Source organism: Macrotis lagotis, chromosome 7 (genome assembly GCF_037893015.1).
Source record: "Macrotis lagotis isolate mMagLag1 chromosome 7, bilby.v1.9.chrom.fasta, whole genome shotgun sequence".
NCBI classification, from domain to species: domain Eukaryota; kingdom Metazoa; phylum Chordata; class Mammalia; order Peramelemorphia; family Peramelidae; genus Macrotis; species Macrotis lagotis.
In genome coordinates this window covers 210,709,090-210,734,872 of record NC_133664.1, presented here as the reverse complement: position 1 = coordinate 210,734,872, position 25,783 = coordinate 210,709,090, and the positions used below count along the sequence as shown (strand labels likewise).

Genomic DNA, 25,783 nt, shown 5'->3' with positions numbered 1-25,783 from the left:
GTAGAAGTCCATTGTAAGCAGAGAGCTCTCTAGTCCTTGATAAAGGCAAGTTGCCAAGCCACAGATGACCACATCTCAAGGCACTGCAATCATTGGCACTGGAGTAACACAAAAGTTTCAATTTTCGAAAAAGTAGGATAGAATCTGCAAACTATATATAAGTAAGCCATGCTTTGACTATTGGAAAGCTTAGAGAACAAATTATTTAAAGGGAGTTTTAATATTAAGATTTTATTTATTTTGAGTTTTACAATTTTTTTCCCAATCTTACTTCCCTCCCCCCCCCCACAGAAGGCAATTTGCCAGTCTTTACGTTATTTCCATGGTATACAATTGATCCAAATTGAGTGTGATGAGAGAGAAATCATATCCTTAAAGAAGGGACATAAAGTATAAGAGATAGCAAGATCAGACAATAAGATATCAGGTTTTTTTTTTCTAAATTAAAGGGAATAGTCCTTGAACTTTGTTCAAACTCCACAGTTGTTTCTCTGGATACAGATGGTATTCTCTATTGCAGACAGCCCCAAATCATCCCTGGTTGTTGCACTGATGGAATGAGCGAGTGCTTCAAGGTTGATCATCACCTCCATGTTGCTGTTAGGGTGCACAGTGTTTTTCTGGTTCTGCTCATCTCACTCAGCTTCAGTTCATGCAAATCAAAGGCATTATCAATATTAAGAAAGGGGGATTTCTGGGGTCCCGTTCAGTCTTCAAGATTCTGAGGAATTGTCCCACGGATAAGGACCGGCTCTGCTCGGAGGAGAGGGCTGGGGGGACAGCGGGGAGAGAGCTTGCATAGGGGTGCCATCGGCAGAACTGGGCAATTGGGGCGGGAGGAGACGCAGGACCACGTGACTTAGAGAGGGCAGGCAGGACCCGCCCGAGGCTCACTTCCGGGACCCGCCCCAGGCCTTCCGCCCGGATCCCGCGGGGCTCTCGTTCCTCTTCCTGATCCTCCCTCATCTGACCGGAAGTAGAACCGAAAAGTGTTCCAGAGCCCAAGTGAGGATGAGGATGATGATAATAAACACCCTATGGCTAACAAGGGCTTTATATCCATTGTCCCATTAGACCCCCATAATCGTCTTCATAAATAAGTGGCTCAGCGGGTAGATTAGCCGAGTTGGAATTCTGACTCAGTCACTATAACCGAAATATGAGGATAATTTCAGCACCTGCCTGCCCAGAGGTTTGGGGAGGCTCGAAAAAGACCACACAAATACGGTGCTTTTGAGACACTAATAAGAGTATCCCGATTCTCATCAAGGAAGGGCTGACAGAACGCAGGGTAGCAGAATGGGTGGGAGGGTGGGGAGAGCCGGCTAGCTTGGGCGAGTCCGCCCAATCCTGCAGGGGGCAGCAGAAACACACCGCGACGCTGAAAAGTTGTTTTTTTGTTTTGTTTTTTTTTAATTCCCTCCTCCTATCCCGCCCCAATACACCGCTCCCACCGGTCTGGGCGACTCCCCCCCCACACCCCCCGCCCCCGGCACTAGCTTCTTCCTCCCTCAAGTCGGACCTTCTTCCGGAAGCAGCCCAGCGCCAGCCCCTCTTCCCAGCTGACCTTGCAGCTTCCGCCCTCCCCAGCTGCCTCGCTTCCGATTAACCCGGATCCGTTCTCCGCGCCGACGCTGGGCGCCTGGGCAGTCGCTATTGGCCAGGGGGCGGGGGTGCTCTCGGAGGCGGGTAAGTGAGTCCGGCCAAACGGCCCGTCCGCAGGCCCGGTGGGCGGGAGGAGGGGATGGTCCGTGGGGGACAGGGAGTTAGGGGGTCCCTGACCGTCCTTGCCCCCGGCGTCCGGAGCCGCGCGGAGCCGGGTTTAATGACCGTAGTTGCAGCGCGCGGGGCCCGGCTGGGCTGACGCTGCCGGCGGCAGAGGCCCGGGCGCCGGCCGGGGGGCTCCGGAGCCACCTCGGACGGACGCTCACAGGGGCCCGGAGCAGGGGCTTCACTTAGAGGACCTCAGCCTGCAACGATGACCATTGTGTGATTTTTAAAATAGATCTAAAATTAAAAACCAGTGTGAAAGAAATCAGAAATTGAATCGAGCAGGAAATTTCATGAAAGTTATTCGTGGGACAGAGTTTCAAATGGTGGATTTAGCTTTCACGAGTCTAAGGAAACTCACTTGCAAGAGAAAAATAGTTACATAAAAACAACCAAATATTTTGATTATATCCAACAGTATGTAACGTTCTGCCCCTGTGTCTTCCACCTTTGTCTCAGGAGTAGGACTCTCTCTTTCATTGTTTGTTCTCTAGGACCAAGATTATACACAGATCTTTTTGTCTAGGTTCTGGTAATGATTGTACATAATGTTCTGGTTCTGCTTATTTCACTCAGCAAGAGTTTATCTGTTTTTTCACATTCATGAAAATTCAGTTTCATCATTTCTTACTGTATGGTTCTTATAACCTATTGTTTGTTCTATCATTTTCTTAACGGGGCAAGAAAGTTCCCTTCTCTGTTTTCAAGGACAATAACCATGATATATATGGAATTAATTCTTTTACAGATTTTATCAAGTTAAGCACCCTCTGGGCTTCATGTAGGGGGAGCTGAAGGTGAGAACCTGAGAAGTGACAAAATTCCTACATAGAGATCAGTGATAAATTAACAGAGGAAGGGCACACACTTTGTTTCTAGTTTTGTTATCATAAAAAAATGCTGCTGTAAACATTTTGTAACTCTTGAGACCTTTCTTTCATTTCCTACTTTGATTATAGACCCAATAGTGGGACCACTTGATGAAAGGAGTTCACTTTCCTGTCATAATTCCAAATTGTTTTTCTTTGGACAATAGGAAGCCACTAGACTTTATTGAATAGGGATTTGACATGAGCAGACCTGTGTTTAAGGAAAATCACTTTGATAGCCGGATGGAGGATGGGTTGGAATAGGGAGAGACTTGACTGAGGAAGAACAATTAGGAAGCTATTTAGGCAAAAGGTGTTGAAAATAAAATTGAGTCGAAAGGAGATGAGAGGGAATGTTAATGAGGAAGAAATGACAAGATTTGACAACTGATGTGGGGTGGGGGAGAGTAAGAAGTTGAGAATAAACACCAAGGTTAGCAATCTGGTAGACTGAAAAAATGCTAGTACCTTTAGCAGAAATAAGGAAGTTTGGAAGAAAGGTGAGTTGGCCCTCTGGGAGAAAGCCAACAATTAATTAGTTTGAGATCCCTTATAATAAATAAGTATAGTTTTTGGATTGACCCAACAAAAATATTTCTCAGTCTGAATTCAGTGTTTTATTTTCAAGATATCTAATAATCAGCCAATGAGCATTTTAAAAGCTTTTATTATATACCAAGGACTATGCTAAGTGAGTGCTGGGAATAATGATACAAAGAATGAAACAAATCTCAAAGAAGGGGAAGATTTCCAAAGAATAGATTATTACTAAAAAAAAGGTAATTGAAGTGACATCATTAATTACTAATTCAAATGCCTAATTTCTTGGCTCTATAAAATCTGTATGAGAGTTAGTTTCACATGTTTCATGGTTATTGTCCTTGCATATACAAATGACCTATATCAAATCACATTTTCCATTGCAATTTATTTGAGTGGTGTCAAGACTTCATGATCCCACTTTAGTTAATGTTTGATAACAAAAAAAGTTTTTGACTTGATAGTAAAAAAAAATAACACATGAGCATATAACAAGTTGTCTTCCATTTATATGTTAAGACCACACAAAATTTCTTAGGACTTGCAACCAGAAAGTTAATTTAGTGAACCTCTGATTACCAATGTCATTTGAGTTAAAAGTGGGGAAATATGTTTGCTAAAAGTATTGACAACTGGCCTGAAAAATGTCCTATGTAAAGAGTAGGTCCTTTAGAGATGTTTTTTTTTGTGGACAACCTGATGTTGATTACTTGGAACCATGGAGCCCTCTTCAATGAGATCCACAGTCACAAAAATGAGACTGTCCTGGTAATCTCCCAGAAAAAACTAAGTAATTAAAAAACATATGCTGCCCATATTGGTTAGCATGGATTAGAGAAGGACTAATCTTGAATAGCTATTGCTGATGGACTATGAACTGGGACCAGATTTGAACAGGAACATACCAGGCTGGATTATATTTGAGAAAATGCATAGTGCTCTTACTTAAATCAAATGTTGGTATTTAGTATTTAGTAAGGAAGAACTTGCTTAATAATTAGTTCTGTGCAAAAATGAGATGTTTTTGGAGCTAGGGTAGATTACTAAAGATAGAAATCAAACTAAATGATCTGTAAGACTCTCATTCAAAGATTTTGTGATTCATTGAAACCACACTCAAATGACTAGGTGGGCCTCTTTTTGGCTTTGGGGGTCTCCCGCTAGCTCTTTCCTCTGTGGTCTGCTCTGCACTAAGTGAGGCCCTGATTCTCCTTTACCAAGGACTGAATTCTTCAAGGCTCTCGGGTGAAGTTCATATTAAGTTGTGGAGATAATCAAACTTATCACTGACTTCTAGGTAAGAACTTAGCCACTTTTTAGGTACTAGTTTTCAGCTTCCTAAATGTGAAGCCCAAAGTCCAGAGGTTGTTTAACCTTCTTAGAGGCTCCTTAATGGAGAACTCTTAGTTTTTCCCTTTGGGTCCTGTCAAGTTCTTGACTGCCTTCTAGCTTCCTGGCTGCAATATTAAAACAGTTTACTTAGAATGCCAAATTTCTTCTCTTGGCTCCTTTGTCCCATCTCCTGTAGTTCCTGCAGGCTTCCAGATACCTCCCTTTGACCTCCTAGATAGAATAAAGATGTATACTGTAGCTTCTCTCTTTATTTTTCTAGTCATTGTATTTTTGTAGTGTATGTGGAAATTGCATTGTACTTCATGCAATTCATGCAATCTTAATGCAAGACTTGATTAATAAAGATAAAAAGTAAAATAAAGTCATTGGATAGAGCAATGATTAGCATCCCATATTAGTGGTTAGTAGTCCTGTCTACCAAGAAAGCAGATATTATAATGGGACTCAGGGATGACATCCCTTTTATAGTTTGAAATCAAGAATAGGAGAGTGGTCATCAGTTGTATGTTGCCTTGAGGCACTGTGTCAGACAGTTAAGAATGTTATTTAAAGGACTAGTTTTATTTCAGAAGGTATTAAAAAACATTTAATATTTGTTCTTCAGATCTGAATCTGGTGCAAATCTTACTTCCTCCAGATACCTCTTCTTTCCTTTAAGCATACATATTATAATTTTTAAAGTGAAAAGTAGAAGCAAATCCAGAGGACCCTTGACTCCTTGATTGGTGGAACCTGACTTCTGAAGTATTCTCAGAATTAGGAACTATGGATTGGAAGAGAACTGATAGATGAATGGGTGATGAAAACAACTGAAATTTAGGACAGGAAGACATTTTGCTTGGTATTATAATTTTCTTTTTCACTTCCATTTTTGTTGAGATCTTTGTATTATCCCTTTGCTCCCTAGTGAAAAACCAGCATCAGGATGCCTGAGAATCAGGGAGCAAGCTTTAAAAATCATAAGAGCCTTCCTACCTCCCCCGATGGAAGTTCTTTGTTGTGTTTTGGGCAAGTAAGTCTTCAAGTTCTTTCTACTTGGGCTTCTATGCATCATTGAGACTGGTTGGAAATAGAACTTTATAGTGACCAAGACTAGTAATTATGTGGCTTCAGAGCTGTCATCACTTGTGTTGTGAAAGAACCTCACATTCATAATAAGATTTAGTAAAAACTTTAGTAATTCAGTAAAATTTTATTGAAATTATAGCCTAAGGTAGGAAATCTCAGTTAGCTCACAGAGAAAATATGTCAGTTAAATGAACTCTGAATGTAGAGGATTCCCAGTACATAAGTGTGTGTGTGTGTGTGTGTGTGTGTGTGTGTGTGTGTGTGTGTTGGGAGGGCTGTCTGGGTGTGTATCTCTGTGTGTCTGTGCTCCTAAAAAGAAAGGGTAGTTCCATTTCACTTCAAACTTTCAGAGTACAGTGAAATAATTGTATAAGGAGAGAAAAGGGAAGAGTATATAATTTTAAGTATGAGTTTATAACATCTTACAGCTTTGTGTTAGTGAAAAATCTAGTAATTAGAATGTATTATGAAGGTCTAAGTGAGGGCTTGAGAAAGGGAAGATAATGCTCCTGCTTCATTTATTCTGAAGATGAACCTAATTTAAAGATGGCATTATGTCAAGAAGGGAGATAAAAAGTCATTTTCTCAGCCTCTCACTGACTTGTTTTTCTCATTGCCATAGTTAGAATCTGTGAGCAGCTATTCTGTTTGAATACTGTGGATTGCAAATGATATGGGAAGAGGTATAGAAATAATAAAATGGAACTTTACTTCCTCAATTTTTTTTTTTTTGCTATGGCTCTGATTTTTTTATTCCCTTGTCTTAACATTTTGAGTGATTTCTAACTGCTTGTGGAAAAACATCCACATTGTAAACAAGTATGTTAATGATCTGGCTCACATATAGCACTGTTCTTTTTATTTAAGTATTATTTTGCTTTATTTTTTCCAATTACATGTAAAGACAATTTTCAATATCCACCTTTTTGTAAATTTTAGAGTTCCACGTTTTATTGCCTCCCTTCCTTCTCCAAGACAGCCACATAATCTGAAATATGTTGAATTTATTTCCCTAATGGTTATGTTGTAGCACTATTTTTTAAGTCTGCATATCTTAGCCATACTGGATTATTCTATTCTTCAGACTTTCCTCTCTTTCCTATTCCTGTCACTTGATTCATTCTATTCCTTATATTTCCCAAATTCTTTCTGTCTTTCAGCACTTAGGTCAGTTATTAGTATTGCCTCTAGAAAGCCTTGTCTTTCTGTTGGAAATCATCTCTTCCTTCTCTGAATTCCCTTCATGCTTTTTCTTTTTGTATCTCTCATGATATTTAAAATATTTTATGAAATATTTAGTAGTAGATAGAGCTCCAGACCTGGAGGCAGGAAAACTTTGTTCAAAACCAACCTCAGCATTTTCTAGCTATTTGACCCTGGCCAAGTTACTGAGCTTGTCTGCCTCAGTTTCCTCGTCTGTAAAATGGGCGTAATAATAATAACTCCTACCTTCCAGAGTTATTGTGAGGGTCAGAGGAGATGATATTTTTAAAAAGCTGTGGCAAAGTGCCAGGCACATAGGAAGTCCTGTTTAAACATTAGTGGCTGTTGCTGTTTTCTTACAGACAAATGCCATACTTCATTTATCTTTATTTCTTTCTTACTGCCTTTCAGGAGCTTGCACTGTTCAAGGAATTTAGGATTGATGAATGAATTTAATGAAGTTTTTGGATGAAAAGTGTCCTCAGGGAAAGAAAAAGTTGTGTGCAGTGGAAAGGAAGAATTCCAGATTTCTCCTTGATTCTTTAGAATGTATTTTTTTTTCCATCTCTGAAGTTTGAGGTTTTAGTTCTTTTCTTTTTGCTTAAAAGCAAAGCATTAGGGATAATGAAAAATGGTAGGAATACAGAAAAAGTTAATTTAATGTACCTGTTTCCATTTTCAGTACCAGTACACAGCAGATGAGTACCAGGCTATCCAGAACGCACTGAGACAAAATCTGGGCCCCAAATACATCAGTAGCCGACAAGCTGGAGGTGGCCAGAAGGTAAAAGAAAAACATGCCAAAGCATACCATTTTTACTTTTTTAAATTTGTTTTTTGTTTTTTTTTTTGCTCATGTTTTTTTCTTTTTTTTTCTTATTCTTCTTTTACAAAATGACTAATGGAAATATGTGTAACATGACTTTATATGTTTAACTTAGATCAGATTAGTTGTCTTGGGAGGGGAGGGAGGAAGAAATATGTGCAACTCAAATCTTACAAAAAATGGATATTAAAAATTATCTTTACATTTAATTTGGAAAGAAAATTGAATGAAAAAAGAAATTTAAAAAAGTCATGTCTCTAAAGCTGTCATTTCTGTGGCTTAAGCAGCAAGAACATGGAGCTTTCAGAAACTTCTCTTGCTTTTCTAGTGCTTTCTGTGGTCAGCAAACCAGATGATCACTTCTCTTCTGATCATAGTTTTTCTAGGCCCTCAGGGAAAGGTGCTTGTGATTTCTGAGACCTGACTGGATATTTCTTAATTTTTTCCTGTTTCATCTCTTTTCACTATTTGTTATCTATTTTTACTTCTGATATTTAATCTGTCTTCTGTCTAGATTAGTACTTCTTTTGGAAGATATGCTGTACTGGCAGTTGAAGAATATGTGATCTCTTTATTTTCTTACTTCTCCTCTCCCAGCTTACTCTACAAGGTTATTTATAAGTATCAAATTTGACTTCTACTTGGTATACCTTTATTTAAAATATACACATCCATATCCTTTACCAGTGTCTTACATGAAAGTCCTTTTAATGGTCATGAAATGCCTTATTATGGCGAGGATGTAATCCTTGTTCTCAAAGAAGAATGAACTGTGGTATATTCTGCCAATTGGGAAAGATTTTTGGTGCCAACCTGACAATAGCTTTGTCTGTCCTTTGAGGGCAACCTAGCTGAATTGGAAAGAAGCTGTAGTACCTTCTGAAGACCATTGAAACCCACAGAAGGGTTTCAGTTTGTGCTATGGAAAGGAGTAGCTAAATCAACATCACAGATCATTTGGTTATTCTGATGGCTTACTCAGATACACAAGGGTAGTGTCCTTGTTGATTTTGAAGACTAATAGGCTAAAGAGGCTTTGAATATATCAGTCATCTGAATATGTCATCTAGCTAAATTTGGACATTCATTACAAGAAGGTTGTATCAGACATGATTTTCCTTGACCACAGCAGTTTTGAAGCCGCAGCACAAAGCAGGACTTTAGAAAGATGTGAATTTTCATCAATAGTGGATATTCAGATTATTATCCTTCTGCAGCTTAGAAGATGACCCTAGAAATTGAGGAAATGCTCATCAGTTGGGAAATGGAGATGTGGCTGAACAAATTGTGGTATAGGAATGTGATGGAGTATTGTTCTATAAGAAAAAGCATGAATGGGTCTGGAAAAACTTGAATGAACTAATGCTGAGTGAATGAGCAGGACCAGGAGAACATTGTACACATTAACAGCAACATTGTGTGATGATCAATATGATGGACTTGGCTCTTCCCAGCAGGACAGTAATCAAAGTCAAATCTAAAGGACCTGTGATGAAAAATACCATCCACACCCAGAGAAAGATCTATGGAATCTGAATGCAGATCAAAGTATACTATTTTCCATTTTCAAATTTTGTTTTATGCCTTATGGTTTTTTTTAACCCTCTCATATGGTTTTTTTGTTCCCTTTTGTTCTGATTCTTTCAAACCGTGACTAATACAGAAATAGGTTAAATGTAGTTATATATGTATAACCTATATCAGATTACTTGATGTCAAAGGGAGGGGAGAGGAAAAAGAAGGGAGAAAAATGTAGAATTCAGAATCTTATCAAAAAAAGAATGTTGAAAACTATCTTTGCATGCAGTTGAAATAATAAATAAATTTAAATTAAAAAAAAGATAGTCCTCATGAGTTGGTGTGGCTAAAACTATTTAACAGTATCCTCAGAATAGATATTTCCAGACTTAATTAGATTTACCCTTAGGTGACATATATACAAAGCAAAGGCAATCTCCTTACCATGATGTACCACTTTTAGGGAGGTTGTTAAGTATTGTTACTGTCACCTGGCAGTCCATTAATTCTGACTGAAGGTAGTCCTTAAGCTAGACTATCTGAATTCTTTAAGTTCATTTAGCTTTTGGGGTATAATTTGTTCATATTGAAGTATGGCAATGGATTTTCTTCCGGTTTTTTTGCCCTCAGGTCTGTTACATTGAAGGTCATAGGGTCATCAGTCTGGCCAACGAAATGTTTGGTTACAATGGCTGGGCTCATTCTATCACACAGCAAAATGTGGGTGAGTGTGCTTCTTGATATTGAAGGCCTCCAGTTCATACTTCTTATTCTGGAGTTGGCTAACTTCTAGAGTAGCTGAGTGTGGATGTAACATGGGATTGAAGTGAAAGTCTGTCTGAAGTTCTGTGTAACTGTCTATTTCTTATTCTTAGATTTTGTTGACCTCAATAATGGCAAATTCTACGTGGGGGTTTGTGCGTTTGTGAGGGTCCAGTTAAAGGTGAGGGAAATTTTGTGATGATGGGTGAGTTACTTAACCTCTCTCAGTTTTAGTGTCTTCCACAAAATGGGGGTAATCCTTTTTACCTCATAGGGTTGTTAAATCAAATGAAATAAGTAAAATGTTTTGAAAACCTTAAAGTGTAATGTCAATATCAACCATTTAAAAATAAAAGTGAAGGAAATGATATCTGCATGAACTTTGTGGGTGGAAAGATGTCTGGATTTTTGCACACGAGTAAGATCCCATAGCATCTTCCAGAGCTTCCAGACTGGCCCTGTTTATATGACAACAGTCTAATCCTGAAGTTTGGGGGTTGCATCCAGGCTAGTGTTCCTTAAGACAAGGAAACCTTTGTGACCCAAAGGGTATGATGCAGTCTCTTATGTTTTAACTCCTCTAACCCAGGATGGTTCATACCATGAAGATGTGGGTTATGGTGTTAGCGAAGGCCTGAAGTCAAAGGCCTTGTCTTTGGAGAAGGCAAGAAAGGAGGCAGTGACAGATGGACTGAAACGAGCACTCAGGTATGCTAGGTGGTTTGGATCATAGTTCTATCACCTGCCTTCAAAGGTTGGCCTTTTGAATTCCACAAAACAACAATTTTAATTAGAGGACTTCTCTACATCCTGGATCCCAGTGTTATAAAATGTATAGTAGGTCCTGGCAGTAGAGTTTCTGGGGATTAAATCTTAAATTTCCTGGAATTCAGGATCACTTATCTATAAACAGAATTATGAATTCTTGCGTTACCTTCCTCAAAGTGTGGTTGTGAGAAAAAAACACTATTGTTATTATAACTATTCAAAATTGGTGTTCTTGTCCTGCAGGTTTACATGCTCCATTTCTCTTTGTATTTCCAGGTGTTTTGGGAATGCTCTTGGAAATTGTATCTTGGACAAAGACTATCTGAAATCTTTAAACAAGCTTCCACGACAGGTGTGTGAGAAATTACATATGAATGGGAAAGGGGAAAATGGATATAATTTGACCTGTTGTGGCAATTTCAAATTCATGACCCAGTCTTTGTATTATTGGGGAATTTCCAAAGCCAATTGTTGAGAAAACTAAGGAGGTATCTTTACAAAGAACATTTCTTTTGTTCGTTTTTGAAAGGCAATGAGCCCAACTTCACATATCTAGGTTATTATTAAGTGCCTGAGGCTGGATTTGAACTCTAGTCCTCCAGACTTCCGGACTAGTCCTCTATCCACTGCACCACTTAGCTGCCCTTACAAAGATCATTCTTAGCCATGGTAATGGTGAAGGAAGAGGAAACTCAAAGGAATATTTCAGTAATCCCGGATATTACTTTTAATAGATTGTCTTAAACAGAGAAAAGCCCCCTTTCCTTCTTGATTGATATGTAAAGGGACAGATATTGGATATTGAGAAGCAGGAAGGAGGAGAGGAGTAGACAGTAGGATCCATGGTCATCAATATCCCTGATTATAATTTGTACCACAGAGTAGCTAATAGGAAAACTAAATTTTTTAGGATGACCAGTTTGAATTTTGTTGCACACTAACTCGAAACACTGTTGAAGTGGAAAAGAGGGTTTTCCTGTCATGTAGTTAAAATAATTCCTTGACAGGACATTTTATATGCAATGGTTTAATGAATAGTGTTTAATGAACAACAGACAAGGATAGCACTAGGAAATTAATCCTGTTCCATTGCAGAATGAATATTCTTCAGGTTACAATACAAAATTGAAGAGTTAGCCAGACTAGTAAGGACCTGTAATTATTTGGCCTACTGTTTCTATTAAGAAACACATTCAACAACTATTTGTAATACTAGGTGCTATCAAAAAATACAGAAAAGGGGCAGCTAAGGTGACGCAGTGGATAGAGCACCAGCCCTGGAGTCAGGAGTACACGAGTTCAAATCTGGCCTCAGACACTTAATAATGATTACCTAGCTGTGTGGCCTTGGGCAAGCCACTTAACCCCATTTGCCTTGCAAAAAGAAAAAGAAAAAAGAAAGACTAAAAATGAGATAACCTCTGCCCTTTTGAATCCATTCTACTAAATATTCTATTTATATACTAGGACAGATAAAATATACACAGGCAAGTAAGTATACAGAATTTGAGGAGGTGGCACCTGAGCTAAACTTTGAAAGAAGATTGATTGTCAAAAGTAGATATGAGGAGGAAGTACATTTGAAGTATGGGTGACTACATGTAAGACTATGAATAGCAATAGGACTCATATAATCTGAGGCAGCACCTATCTAGTCCAACCTATACTTAAGAAGAAAAGTTAAAGGAATACCCAAAGCAAACAGAAGAGTCAGGACATAAACAGAAATTTAATTTCAGAAAGAGGAAAAGATATTTGTAAAAGGAAGCTCCTCCTAAGAAGGAAGGATTATCTTAGAGGCATAATTTATGTACATATTGGGTTGGATCATAACATAATCATTTCTCGTGGTTGGCATTACTTGGGACAGTCCAGGCATTCTTGGTCCTGTGAGAAGTCACATGTCTCAAACCTGGAGTGGGGACTTACTCTGTGGGGCACAGAACCAGAGTTCTGTGATGGGAACAGGGGTGTAGTACCTGGCAGTTACAAAAAGGACCAGTGATTGTGAACATGTCAAGAATGTGATAGACGTTCCTGGGAACATCAGGTTCCTGGGAAATAGGGGGACCTAAAGTCATAAATCCCTCAGTGAACACCTGGTACTGGTCAAAGCAATACACTTTGCCAGAGGGTGGGATTACCCAGAGGGCAAAGAATCATTATTATGCCAAGGACATAGCCTACTTGTTGGGCCTTAGCTCCAGGAAGCAGGGTATCTCTAAAATATTTTGACATAGGATGGATTAGAGAGTAACAAAAAACAAGGAGACCAGTTCTGAGGCTACTTTATTTGTTCAGGTAAGAAGTAATAAGGAGGAAGGGAGGGAGGGAGGAAAAAAAAAATTGTAAAATTCAATCCCCCTTTACCAAATGATTGGTAGAAACTACCATTGCATGTAATTGGAAAACAAAATATTTATATAATTTTTTTTTAATGATGGAATTAGTGTGATAACTAAGTAAAGAGAAGAGATTGGAGAAATGTTATCTAGGTTGAATTGACAAAAATTGGCATTGGATTGGATATAGTGGAGAATGAGAGAAGGAAGAGTCAAGGTTGACTCGGGTTGTAAACTTGGATAACTTGTAACTGTTTCTGTGAACCTTGGAAAAAAAATAGGGAAGTTTAGAGAGGTGTCTGTGTGATTTTAGGAGGAAAGAAATAAGTTTGACACATATCCAAAAATATACTTGTAGGATTGGAATCAGGAGAGAGACTAAGTTTGATTATATAGATTTAGAAGTTATTTGCATTGAGATGATAATTGAACCTATGGAAACAAATGAGATCACCTAGAGAGAGGAAGATTGAGCTGATGCCACTCATACTTAGAGATCAGATGATAATGACTTTGCAAGAGAAACAGGAAAAGAATGGCCTGACAGGGAGGAGATTTTGGGGAAATATTATGTAAGCCAAGAGAAAGGAGACAGTATCCAGGAGAAAGAAGTACTTGTCATTGTCAAAAGCTACAGAAAGGCAAGGAGGATGCAGATTGAGAAAAGGTAATAGAAGACAAAGCAACTGAGAGATTATTGATAATCTTTCAGGGAACCGTTTTAATGGAGTGGTGGGGATCAGAGGCCAGATTGCAAGAGTTTAAGGACTGATTAGGTAGGGAAGAAATAAAGGGAGAAAGTAGACCACTCTTTCTAGTAGAAATTTTCTCAGTTAAAGGGTTAACCTTGAGAGGATCACAGAGTCAGGTGAAGGTGAAAGGAGAGTGAATCAATATTGAAACAAGTTGTCAGAAGATAGGGGAGCATTTGGATCAAATGTTCAAATAAAGGGTTACCTTTGGTAAAGAGAGTCCTTTTCTTGAGAGACTTGAAAAGGGGATTATTGAAGATGAAAAAGGTTTATGGGGTGTATATGAGAGATCTCCTGCCTGGAGGCCTTGTTTTTCTTAATAAAATAGGGGATAGAGTCATTTTTTTGAGAGCTAGGAGATAGGAGTGGCATGGGACTTGATCAGATATCAATAAAAGCAGAGAAGGTGGTGAGGGTGGTGACAGAGAGTTCAGACAGAGTGTTTTATTAGTAGGTCCTTTGTTATTGGTTGTAGAGGAACACATCCTGTATCTTGAAAGGAAACATGTCAGATCCTTAATAAAATATATGATGTAACCTTTGAGTTGCTTCAACTTTCTCAGGAATTAGAGGGACTATAGTACAGAGGATAGTAAAATTTAAATTGATGTGTTTTTGCTTTTTTTAATAGCTCCCATCTGAGCTAGATTTAGCAAATATTAAAAGACACGACTTTGAACCTTCTGTAGAGCAGACAAGATATAACTGCCTAAAGAACATGGTTCCTGCCCAACCACAGACAAAGGAGGTGATGGCCCCTTGTGGACCAGATTTACCAGAGATTCCTACCATGCTGACAGAGAGTGAGTCAGGAAGTGACTCCTGGTAAGAGACCTTCAGTTGCCTCATCTTTCTTCCTCTGTCCCTTTCCCTTCCTCTTACTCATACTAGGGAGCTTCTAGCTCTTCTCACCAGAACACTTGTAGTCTCCATGTATCAGAGAAGCATACTTGTACCTTCTGTCTCATCTATCTAAAGCAGAAACATCTTATCCTTGGAGGGGGATGCTACATATCAGAGGAAGCTTCGGCAAAAGCAGTTGCAGCAGGAGTTCCGGGAACAGATGGAGAAGCAGCAGCAGCAGCAGCAGCAGCAGCAGCAGCAGCAGCAGGATCAGTATCAGACAGCAGCTCCTCCAGGAGAATTTCAGAGTCACAGCAGATCAGAAAAGCCAGCCACAGAACTCTTGAGGACAAAGAAAGGAGGTGCAGATGGGAGGCCATGTCTCTGAAGTCACTGCTGTACCCCAGCCCCTTTACTAGGGGGTACAAAAACTAAGGAGCAAACAATTACTACTCCTGAGGAATAGTTTTACATTTTTATGAGGAAGCAAAGAGCACATATGTAAATATGTGCAGGATAAATATAAAAAGAATAAATACGGATTTAAAACATGAGAGAAACTAACAGTTGGAGGGATAAGGAAAGATTTCATGTTTAAAGTTGTACTTGAGTTATCTTGAAAGAAAGGAGGGAGATACTCTGAGGCAGAGGTGAAAAAGCAGAGTTTATTCCAGGCATGGGGAAGAGATTCTGCAAAGGCATGGACACAGTGCTGTGTGAGAAGAGTAGAACCTTGGGAAATATCTACAACCAGGGGGGATGAGGTGGATGACCAGCAAAGGAGCCTTATGAATGGTCAGGTAGTTTAGGTGAAGAACCAGGAGAGCAGTGTCACAAACATTCAGAGTGGAATGAATATTTGGGAATATACAACAAAAGAGGAGACTAAGAAAATATCATCAGACTTGACTTTTAAGAGATGATTGGTAATACTGAAGAGGATAGTTTTGAGTGAGAAGGTTGGAAAAGAGATTTGATTTCAAAGAGTTGATTAAAGGAAGAAGAGAGGGCAGGGAACAGTGATAGCTTTTTCTAGTACTTTAACTGAGAAAGGAAGATAATTAAGTACTAGGATTACAAAAAGGTAAAAAGACAATCCCTTCCCACAAGGAGCTCACAGTTGAATGGGGTAGACAACATGTAAACAACCTATCTACATGAAAAATAGGAAATAACAGAGGAAAAGGCATTGGAATCAAGAGTTTGGGGACAGTTTCCTATAGAAGGTGGGATTTTAGTTGGGACTTAAAAGGAAGCCAAAGTAGTCAGTAGTTTGAGGCAGAGGAGAGAGGGCAGCCAGAGAAAATGTTCATAACTGAGAGATGGAGTGTCTTGTTTGTAGAACAGCCATGAGGCCACTGTCACAAGATTGAAGGCATGTAAGACTGAGGGTATAAGAAGACTGGAGAGGGCTTTGAATGGCAGAGCATTTTATATTTAATCCTGGAGGTGATAAGGTGTCATGGAATTTGTGCTTTGGAAAATCACTTTGGTGACTGACAACTTGAGGGGTATAGGATCTATTCAAGGATTTTTTAAGGAAGTCCTTATGAGAAGGAAGGAGAGAAGGAGCCAGTAAGTAGGAAGAGGTTGAGGATAAGAGAGAAAGAATGGTAGATGATGATTTCTGTTGGAACAGAAATGAATAGAATCAAGATATTGAGGTGTTGGCCTTGGCAAGGAGAAGGACTGCCTCATCAGAGACTGGAGGAAAGGAACAGAGCTGGATAATATCAAGAGATGGGGAGAAGATGGATCTGGTATTTAATAGCTTACATTTCTGCAAGGTCCTCAGCTGAAAAAGTAAGGAAGGAATTGTGGGAGGCTTGAAAAGAGAAGCCAACCTAAGATGAACCTTGAAGGCAGCTAAGGATTCTGAAAGGATAAATTCCTGAAGGTATACATTCTAGGCTTTGAGGATGGCCTATACAAATATAGACATGGGAGATGGAATATCTGGCTTGTGGAATAACTAGTAATTCTATTTGGCTGGAAAATATGGAGAAAAACTAAAGTATTTGGAAATAGGCTATGGAGGGCTTTAAAATGGAAAGCTAAGGAGACCACAGTGAGTGACATCAGATCTATGTCTTATAAAATATTTTAGTAGCTTTATGGAAGATGAATTAAAGGGAGTTGGAAAGCAAAGTAGACTGTATTTATATATTTGTTCTTGTTTGTTCTTCACTCTTGAAAAAACACCATATCAGGGAGGTGATGCCATGATGAGCATGTGTATTAGATTGGGGGGGGGGGGGGGCTGTGCTAAGTCACCAATTACCAATTTCACTTTTTCCTCCAGAGCCATCTGGGTCCAGTGACCAGATATGAATCAGGACGACTGGAGATGCCCCTCAATTCGAGGCAGTCAGGATTAAGTGACTTGTCTAGGGTCACACAGCTCATAAGTGTGAGGCTGGATTTGAACTCAGATACTTCTGACTCCAGGGTCAGTGTTCTATCCATTAGCTACACTATTTATATATTTATTGCTATTATAAGTAGTCCAAGTGAGAGGTAATGAAAACTTGAACTGCTAGGGTGATTGATGATTGTATTCATGAGAGAAGAGGAAAGGTAAAAAGCATATGGAGGTAAAATGTATAAGGATTTAGCAATTAATTTGAATATAAGTAAAGTTGGGACAAGAGTCAAGGATGAGCCAACTTGCCCCATATCAGCTGATCCTTAACTCAGTTTTTTTTTATTGTTTTATTGTTTTTGCAAGGTGATGAGGTTAAGTGACTTGTCCAGGATCACACAGCTAGGCAAATATTAAATGACTGGGTTTGAACTCAGATCCTTCTGACTCCAGGGCCAGTGCTCATTTCATCAGTCAGCTTCCCCTTCCAGTTTTTTTGAGTTGTTTATAGTTAAGATTTATAGATGAGCTCCATATTTGGATTTTCCTCTTAAATCTCAAATTTTCAGGTAATTAGGAAGCAGAAGAAACTTTCCAAAGTCTCTGCTCTAAAAATTTGTTTTTCTAACTTGATTTTTTTCCCTTTTGTAAGGGGGGAAAAAACAAGTCTATTAACTGTAGACCTGAGGTGAGTAAAGCAGAAAGAATAGACAGGGAATCAAAAGAATTAGACTAGGGGGCAGCTAGGTGGCACAGTGGATAGAGCCCTTGAGTCAGGAGGACCTGAGTTCAAATCCCGCCTCAGACACTTAATTATTACTTAGCTGTGTGGCCTTGGGTAAGTCACTTAATCCCACTGCCTTGCAAAAAAACACCCTAAAAAAAATTAGACTTGTAACCTAAAACATAATCACTAACTTCTCTGAACCTGTTTTTTAGTCAGACTACTAGATTAAAGGTAGGATACTAAATTGCCAAGATTCTTTCCAGTTCTGATTCTTTGCTGGACATTTTCTTTTGTTCAAACTAAAGGACTTGGAGTGCCTCCCTTAAAGCACAGTACTCCCATGGCTGCTATTGCAGGGCCACTCACTGAGGATGAATTCCTTGAAGGTCAGTAGCTAAGTCCTGTTGTGAAGAGTCATAGCAGTTTTCTGTGTGGATGGGCGGGTGGAATGCATTAGTAATCAGTACATAGTTATTAAGGAATAATATTCAAATTATTTTACCTGGACATTTGATAAAGACTGTTCCTCTAAAGACTTTCAAAAATCATTTTGTTTTTAGTGGCTTTTGAAAATGCCTTGGAAGAGAGGAAAAGTGGGAAACAAAGGAAACATTCATATATTCACCATGTAATATAAGGGTTAGCTTATAGATTTATATCGGGGAGAGAGAAACTAGACCTTAGAATCTGGAAGACCACAATCAGAATTCAAATTCTAACTCTGACATAGACAAGTGTGCCATCTCAGCTTTTCATTGGTTAAGAGTTTTCTCCTGGAGGATTCTCTATACCAGTGAAATAGCAACTCTTGTTAAAACTAAAGAAAGAGAAGAAATAAGAATAGAAATTGGTTTAGATAGAAAAGGAAAAAGCTGGCAGGAAAGAGGCATAGACCAAATTAAGGTCAAAATAAGAGTGATATATGTTTGTTATCACAAACATGAAAAAATAATTTTAGGGGAATCAGAAAAAAATGATAGACCTGTGGATAAGGGAGAATTTTAATGACCAGATAATAGAGGATAACAAGAGGTAAAAATGGGAAATCTTAAGTATATTACATTAAAAAAAATTTTTCTCAAATATAGAAGTAACTGAGCCAAACGGATAAAACTGAGAGCCTTTTTTCAATTGATAAATGAGCATATGATATAGAGGGGCAGTAGCCTCACCCTGGTCAGATTGGGTACCATGACAAAAATAAATGCAGGAGGGGGAAGTGGAAAAATAGGGACATAAATGGCACACTTGGAGTTGTTAAATGATTCAACCATTCTGGAGAACAATTTGGAACTAGGCCCATAAAACTATAAAACTGCATGCTTTTTGACCCACCAATATCACTACTAGGTGTGTTAAAAAAGATTTTAAAGAGGAAAAGGACTCATATCTTCAAAAAATATATGAAGCACTTCTTTTGGTGATGGCAAAGAACTGGAAATTGAAGTTACCCATCATTTGGGGAATGGCTGAACCAATTGTGGTATATGATTGTGATAGGATATAATTGTGCTGTAAGAAATGAAAAGGATGGTTTCAGAAAAATATGAGAAACTTTTTTAATTTTATTTTTCAGTTACATGCAAAGATAGTTTTCAATATTTTCTGAGTTTCATTTTTCTACCTTCCTTCCCTCCCCTCCTCCCCAAGATACCAAGTAATCTGCTTTGTTATACATGTACAATCATGTTTAACAAATTTCCTTATTGGTCATGTTGTGAAAGAAGAATCAGAACCAAAGGGAAAAAACATAAGAAAAAGGAAAAAAAAACAAGTTTCAAAAAGTGAACATGGTATACTTTGGTCTGCTTTCAGGCAGCATAGTTTTTCTCTGGATGTGGATGGCATTTTCCATAATAAATCCTTCAGGATTGTCCATGATCATTGAACTGTTGAGAGGAGCTGAGTCCTACAGTTGATCATCCCACAATGTTGATATATAATGTTCTCCTGGGAAAACCTAGAAATCCTTAAATGAACTGATGCTGAGTGAAGTGAGAACCAGGAGACCATTGTACACAGTAACAGCAAACACACACACACACACACACACACACACACACACACGCAGACGCAGACACAAACACAAAGCAATAGTAAGAATGATCAGCTATCTTAGCTACTCTGATCAATACAATGATCCAAAAGACTCATGAAAACAAAGAGAGACCTGATGAAGTGAAGGTATATATTTTTCACTTTATTATTTTATTATTTTGCAACATGGCTAATATGGAACTATAATTTTGCATAACTTCACATGTGTAATGGGTGTCATATTGTATGTATTCTCAGTGGGTGAGAAGTGAGAATTTGAAACTCAAAATTTAAAAATGAATGTTAAGAATGTTCAACTCTGGTCTCAGACACTTAATAATTACCTAGCTGTGTGGCCTTGGGCAAGCCACTTGATCCCATTGCCTTGCAAAAACCTAAGAAACAAAAAAAGAATGTTAAAAAAAATTTTCTTTTAAAGAAGTAGGATGGGGGCAACTAGGTGGCACAGTGGATAAAGCATAGACCCTAGAGTCAGGCGTACCTGGGTTCAAATTCCATCTCAAACACTTAATAATTACCTGTGTGGCCTTGGGCAAGCCACTTGCCTTGCAAAAAAAAAAACTTGAAAAAAAATAAAGAGGTAGGACAGCTCTGGTTCCTAAAAGTGATCATAGAGATACCCAGATAAATTGCTTTCTATCATCTGACATTTACATTAAGAAAAGCAGATACTTCATCTGCACGATCATTACTTTTCTCTCTATTGTCATTTTTGCTTAGAGTTTTAATTTTGGGGGGGGAGTACCAAATTATCAGAAGGACCAGCAGCTAAGAGTTTAGTTTCTGAGTGCTAGATGTGTAAAACTTTCTTGTAGATGTATTTTGTTTCGATCTTTGTGTGTCTATAGATGACCCCGAAATATGGGATCTTCCTTTGGATGCAGCAGACATCAATGCTGTCAAGCCTGTGCTGGGCTCAGGTCCCAGTTCATCCCATGCCTCTGCCACCCCTGGCTCAGCGAATCACATGTCAGCCTGGGGTGTGATGCCTCCAAAGCTGAACCACCAGAGGTCCTCTTTGTCAGGTACATAAGAGCATACAAGAGAAGGAAAGTCCAGGATTCAGTCCTGAGTTTAGCAAAGATGAAGGGAAAAGAATGTTGCTCTTAATTGACTAGGGTTCTGGTTTGGGGCAGATCTACTCTTCCTCAGGGAACAAGGTGCAGCCAACATGTTTATTCTGCATTGTATGGCAGGGAATGTTTCACTTGTTTTTGTGTCCCTGATACATATATAGCATTTAGTATCATTTTTGGGGGGCTGTATCCCAAATACCTTTTTAAATGCTTTAGATGAAAGCAGATGATGCTTAATTGAATTGGCATCTTATTCCACTACCTTGGGTTCCTTTAAACTTTTATCTAAACTTTGGATCTTCTCCAACACAGGGTTCTGCGTAGTCACTGTTAGACTTAAGTTATCCAAGAATAACTATGGTTATGTATAGAATTCTGTTAATTTAGTTTACAGTCTGAATATAGATAACATTATTTTCAGACCACAACATTTGATCTTTCTTTTAATTTTCCACAGAGAGCCATAACCCTTACAGGAAAAGCCCGGGCCTGAAGAAAAGAAAATTGGATTCCCATTAACTGGGGCCCCAAACCCTTAATATACTGGGCCTAAGGACCTAGGAAAATACTACGTGGTGGCCTTGCAGAAGAACCCTTGAACACCTTCATAGCCCTGAATTTGGAATTAAAATCAATTCAGTTCCCTACAACTCTACTAGGGACACAAGTCTTTTTTTTTACTTGATATATGTTTTACTCAAGCAAGTTGCAGTGCCTTTCTTTTAAATAGACTGCAAGTGCTATGGAAGGAAGGCTAGAGGGTAGACAGCTTTGGGCAGCTTGTATATGGAGCCATGCTTGCTTGCTTAAAAGCAGCAGAGCCACCCACAATTCTCCTTTTGCTGGTAGTCTGTGAATCTTTGCCTTTCTTGAACACTACAGATTTATTAATAAAATGCAGTTTTTATGAGTTGTTAGCTGGTAGTGTCCAGCAGTGCCTGTTTCCCACTGGTAAAACTAGGTAAAACAAATTGTGAGTAAAGATAACCCATTAATATCGCCTTCCTTAAGCCATTTTTCCCCATTTGAGATGATCACCCTTTTTAGGCACCTACAGCTTTCAATTATTTCCTATAATGCCTTGAATGAAGGTTAAATAAATAAGTATAATCTGTGCAAAAAGTATACAGACAGATATGTCTGCAACTGCCACTAAAACCCCACTGGGAGACCTCATACTATAATACACAAATGATCATGATTGGCTTTTCTGTCTCAAACTTTTGTACACATTTGGTGTTCCCTCCCCCCCAACTCTTGGGAGTTCCTTGAAGGTGTTATTTTTAACATCCAGTGCCTAGTGTATATATAATTGTTGCTATGGAAGAGAACTTGAACCTGCAAGTGCTTTTTTAAAACATACTTATGCAATAGTGTGTAAAAGCTGTTTTGATGTTTTTATTCTTCTACAATAGATTGTAGGCTTGCTCGATTAACAGAGCAAGACCCCCTTCTGTATGCAGGAATGTGACAGCAATTGCCAAGATTCTTGGGTTGTATTCCCTATTTAGCTGTAAATGCTTACGGTTCTATATACATATATATACTTTTTTTTTGAGAGCTTAGGGCATAGATGTCCTAATCATTGCTGCTCCTCTTCTCTGCCCCATCCATTTGGCAGCATATTGATGAAGCATTGTCCTATTACTCTTTGACTTTTTTCTCCAAAAATAAACTTTCTTGTTTCTCTTTCTCCATAAACTTTCTTCTTGTTTCTCTCTCTTTACACTCTTTACCCTCTGACAATCTGCTTGAAAAGAAAAAAAGGGAAATCTTAATTCTCTAATGTATTCTTAGCCAAGAGATTTCTATTAGCCTAGGGTTAAGGCCTTAGGACTCAGCACACCAGGGCACTAGCAAACATGAAAAGAAGCTGCAAAAGAAACCCCACAGCTCAACAAAAGCAAGTTCGGTTTATTTGAATGGTTTCATTAAATAAGTCTACAAAGGTAACAAACTGCAGCGCAAAGCGCAATCTTACAAGAAGCGCAACGGCCAGTTAGTGCAAAATGTACAATTAACGGCTGCTCAGAAACCCCCAAGGTTTGAATTCATTTTATTTTTTTTACAGTGTACATTGTTAAATAATGTAAAGAAAACATTTGTAATTAAGAAACAGTTTTTTTAATGTGGAAAAAGATACTCAAAGTGTACTATTAACACAAAATAATTTAAACAGTTCAGTAGCATTAGTTTATTCCTCTAGGTTTCAGTTATTTCATCCACAGGTGGAAAAAAAAAATCAATAGAAAATAAAAACCAGTTCTTCATAAATGTTTTTTTTTTTTGTAAGTGAAAAGCCCCTCAAACTTTTAAATCAAAATAGCTAAATAACTATGTGCTGCATTTGGCTGCCCAGTTCTTCTGGCAGAATGTCCTATTAAATGGCTCATTAATTATTGGGATCTTTTTTTATTCCATCTTTAACCCTCCATCTCCCCCTGCTCCCCATCCTCCGTTTTAAGCAAGGCCTTTTTGTCAAAATTTGAAGGAAAAAAAAGGCAAAATGGTTTTCACATATGGTTATCAAGGTTCACCATCCCTTCCCCCCCCTTTTCTGTTTTTCTAAATCACTTTTGTTGGAAGATTTGTAGCGTCTACCATTTAACGCAGAAAATAGACCATTCAAAGAACATGAAGGATAGCTTCCCTTGCCATCATATTTGATCAAGTTCTCTTGTTTTTGTGTCCTCTGCTGTAAATCAAAATTGGATCAGGGATTGGAAATATTTCTCTTCCCTTTATTATGGGAAGAGAAGCACCCCAGAGAAATAGAAGTCCAGATACCTTTGAGCAAGTTTTTTGTTTATGTGTCCTCTGCTGTAAATCAAAATTGGATCAGGGATTGGAAATATTTCTCTTCCCTTTATTATGGGAAGAGAAGCACCCCATAGAAATAGAAGTCCAGATACCTTTCATATTTCTATAACAGCAGAAATATCTACTCAGGCAAGTCTTTTTTTCCTTGGAGCCTTGAATGTTCTGGAGTTGCAAAAGATCAGGACATGTGACTCAACCCCAGCATAGCTGGATGCAGCACTGATTAATACTGGTTGGTTGCAGTATTCAGGGAATTCTTATTTCTGAATGAAAAGATTAGAGGAAATTGCAAGTATATGTAGAAATATATAAAAGGTGGCACAATAAGTTATGTTTTTGATAGCACTTGGGCATCTCAGAGAAAGGAAGAAAGGGAAACATCAGTCTTTTCTTTCCTAAGTAGAGGTGGCTTAGATGCCAGTGGTTTCAGGGCCTCCAATGGCAGCAATGGTTATTGTTCCAGGTTGAAAAGGCCCCTGTTATACAGGAAAGGAAAACAACCCCAGCAGATATCCCCCAAGTAAACATCTCTGCCTCAGGACCACTTGATAGTTTAAAAACCAAGCCAACCTTCAAGTTCAGCTTTTTCCAGATAATACACTCCATCTGATGCCTTCTCTGGAATAATAAATAAGACACCCTGAAGTAATGAGCTTAGCTAGCAGATGTTACTATCTGTAAACAAGCTTCCTCTTCATCCTTCAATCTTTTCCTTCTACTACATAAATATCATTCCCTAGGACCTCAACCTAACTGCTCAATACAGTTAAAAATCACTTTTCCCCCTAAAACTTCTGCCTCCAACCAACTTAACCAACATAACCCTTCCCACCCTCTTTCAAGACATGCTTTGGGCAAAGTTTCCTAGATGATTTAATTGCATCCTTTGAATTGGTTTGCCCTGTAGTATACCTAATGGACTTTAAAGGCTCTTTCAAACTATCCTCTGGCTAGGGTCTGCTGGGAAGATGATGCTAACTGCAGAAGCAATAGAAGTCCAAGGCACTAAAATATCCAGCAAGCAATACTGGGAGAACAGACAAGTATTCAAGTACAGTAATTTTACAATTTTACATTCACATTTATTTAGCTAATTACAATGGAAATACAAAGGAAAAGTTAAAGTGTCTCCAATAAGTATATGGTTATAGCTAGCTTTTTTTGAACTTTTTTTAACCCTCTATATTCCACTCTTAACTACTGTTGTCCAACAACATTTATATATCACAGTGTTTCCACATCAAAACTGATGGTAAAGTTACATGTCCGCAGGGAACTTTAAAAAAACAATTTAAATGGCTAATGCTGCAGCCAAAAGCTATCAATATTGTTTACTTAAAAGCAGTATGACCTATTTTAAAGCAACAGAGCTGCAACTCCATTCTGCTTGAGCTCCCCAGTGGGTTTCCAGGGCTCCAAGGAAAGTGAGTTGAAAGGGAAAAGATGGGAAAGAAAGATCCCAACAAATTTTTAATCTGTGGCCTGGACTCTTGGGGGTGGTAGGCAAGGAATTTAGGGCAAGACTCAAATGTGCTATTAAGCCTCATGCTAGGACTTTGACCCTCAGAGCACAGGTGGGCTTGTTTTGATAATATTATTTCCAGTGGCTGTCCCAGTGACTTCCCTAGTTGTTGGATACAGAGAAGCAGGAAAACTTAATAAGAAGCTGACCTCCATCCTGAGGGTTAAGTATGGTGGTTAGAAACATTCTTCTGGCAAGAAACAACCAGTTATATGCAGCATAGTAGTTAGTATATAGGCTATCTCCCCTCCCCCCACAGTCTACCCAGTCCTATCTATAAGTCTGGCTAAGTTGTCCTCAGGTTTGAACCTGGGGGATTGCTGATGGATTTCTGCAAATTGCTGATGTTGAAACTCTGTAAGGATGTAGCCCCTACAGGCTGAAACTGGCTGAGGGGTGGCGGTGCTGGGCCACTAGTCCCACTCCACTGAGTGCTGAAGGGGGCAGCTGGGAAACTGTACTGCTGTGGGGGACACATAGCCTTGGTGAAGTGACCTAGAGAGGTAGCTGATGCTGCAGATATGGGGGCAGAGCCACCCAGGTTAGAGGTCATGGAGATGCAGAGCTGTCCAGGTGCTGAAAATTTCCTTGCCATTCCAGGGCC

General features: G+C 38.8%; 2 protein-coding genes across 14 annotated transcripts in view; one reads left to right on the top strand and one right to left on the bottom strand.

The window, feature by feature from the left end:
- The first annotated feature begins 1,587 nt into the window (after positions 1 to 1,587).
- RAD52 (RAD52 homolog, DNA repair protein) lies at positions 1,588 to 22,975 on the top strand. Of its 3 annotated transcripts, XM_074194712.1 has the most exons (12): positions 1,588 to 1,689; positions 5,440 to 5,544; positions 7,486 to 7,587; positions 9,778 to 9,871; positions 10,023 to 10,090; positions 10,499 to 10,617; positions 10,954 to 11,029; positions 14,403 to 14,596; positions 14,750 to 14,976; positions 18,009 to 18,089; positions 20,610 to 20,786; positions 21,295 to 22,975. In XM_074194712.1, exons 2-12 carry the CDS (start codon positions 5,458 to 5,460, stop codon positions 21,354 to 21,356), a joined length of 1,287 nt encoding a protein of 428 aa, XP_074050813.1. In that variant the 5' UTR covers positions 1,588 to 1,689; positions 5,440 to 5,457; the 3' UTR covers positions 21,357 to 22,975. The 3 variants fall into 3 exon arrangements, with proteins under 3 accessions (XP_074050813.1, XP_074050814.1, XP_074050815.1); XM_074194713.1 differs by lacking the exon at positions 18,009 to 18,089; XM_074194714.1 differs by lacking the exons at positions 9,778 to 9,871; positions 10,023 to 10,090.
- Positions 22,732 to 25,783, bottom strand: part of WNK1 (WNK lysine deficient protein kinase 1) — a 161,587-nt gene continuing 158,535 nt past the window's right edge. For all 11 annotated transcript variants that reach the window (XM_074194710.1, XM_074194701.1, XM_074194702.1 and 8 more), the window contains one exon: positions 22,732 to 25,783. In XM_074194710.1, coding sequence (XP_074050811.1) covers positions 25,466 to 25,783 — 318 coding nt within the window. In that variant the 3' untranslated portion in view covers positions 22,732 to 25,465.

Coding starts and splice junctions, on each gene's coding strand:
- RAD52 (XM_074194712.1), top strand. CDS start 5,458: ATGCCTGAGAATCAGGGAGCAAGCTTTAAAAATCATAAGAGCCTTCCT. Junction 10,618..10,953: donor GGACTGAAACGAGCACTCAG/GTATGCTAGGTG, acceptor TTGTATTTCCAG/GTGTTTTGGGAATGCTCTTG. Junction 14,977..18,008: donor CTTGAGGACAAAGAAAGGAG/GTGCAGATGGGA, acceptor TTCAAACTAAAG/GACTTGGAGTGCCTCCCTTA.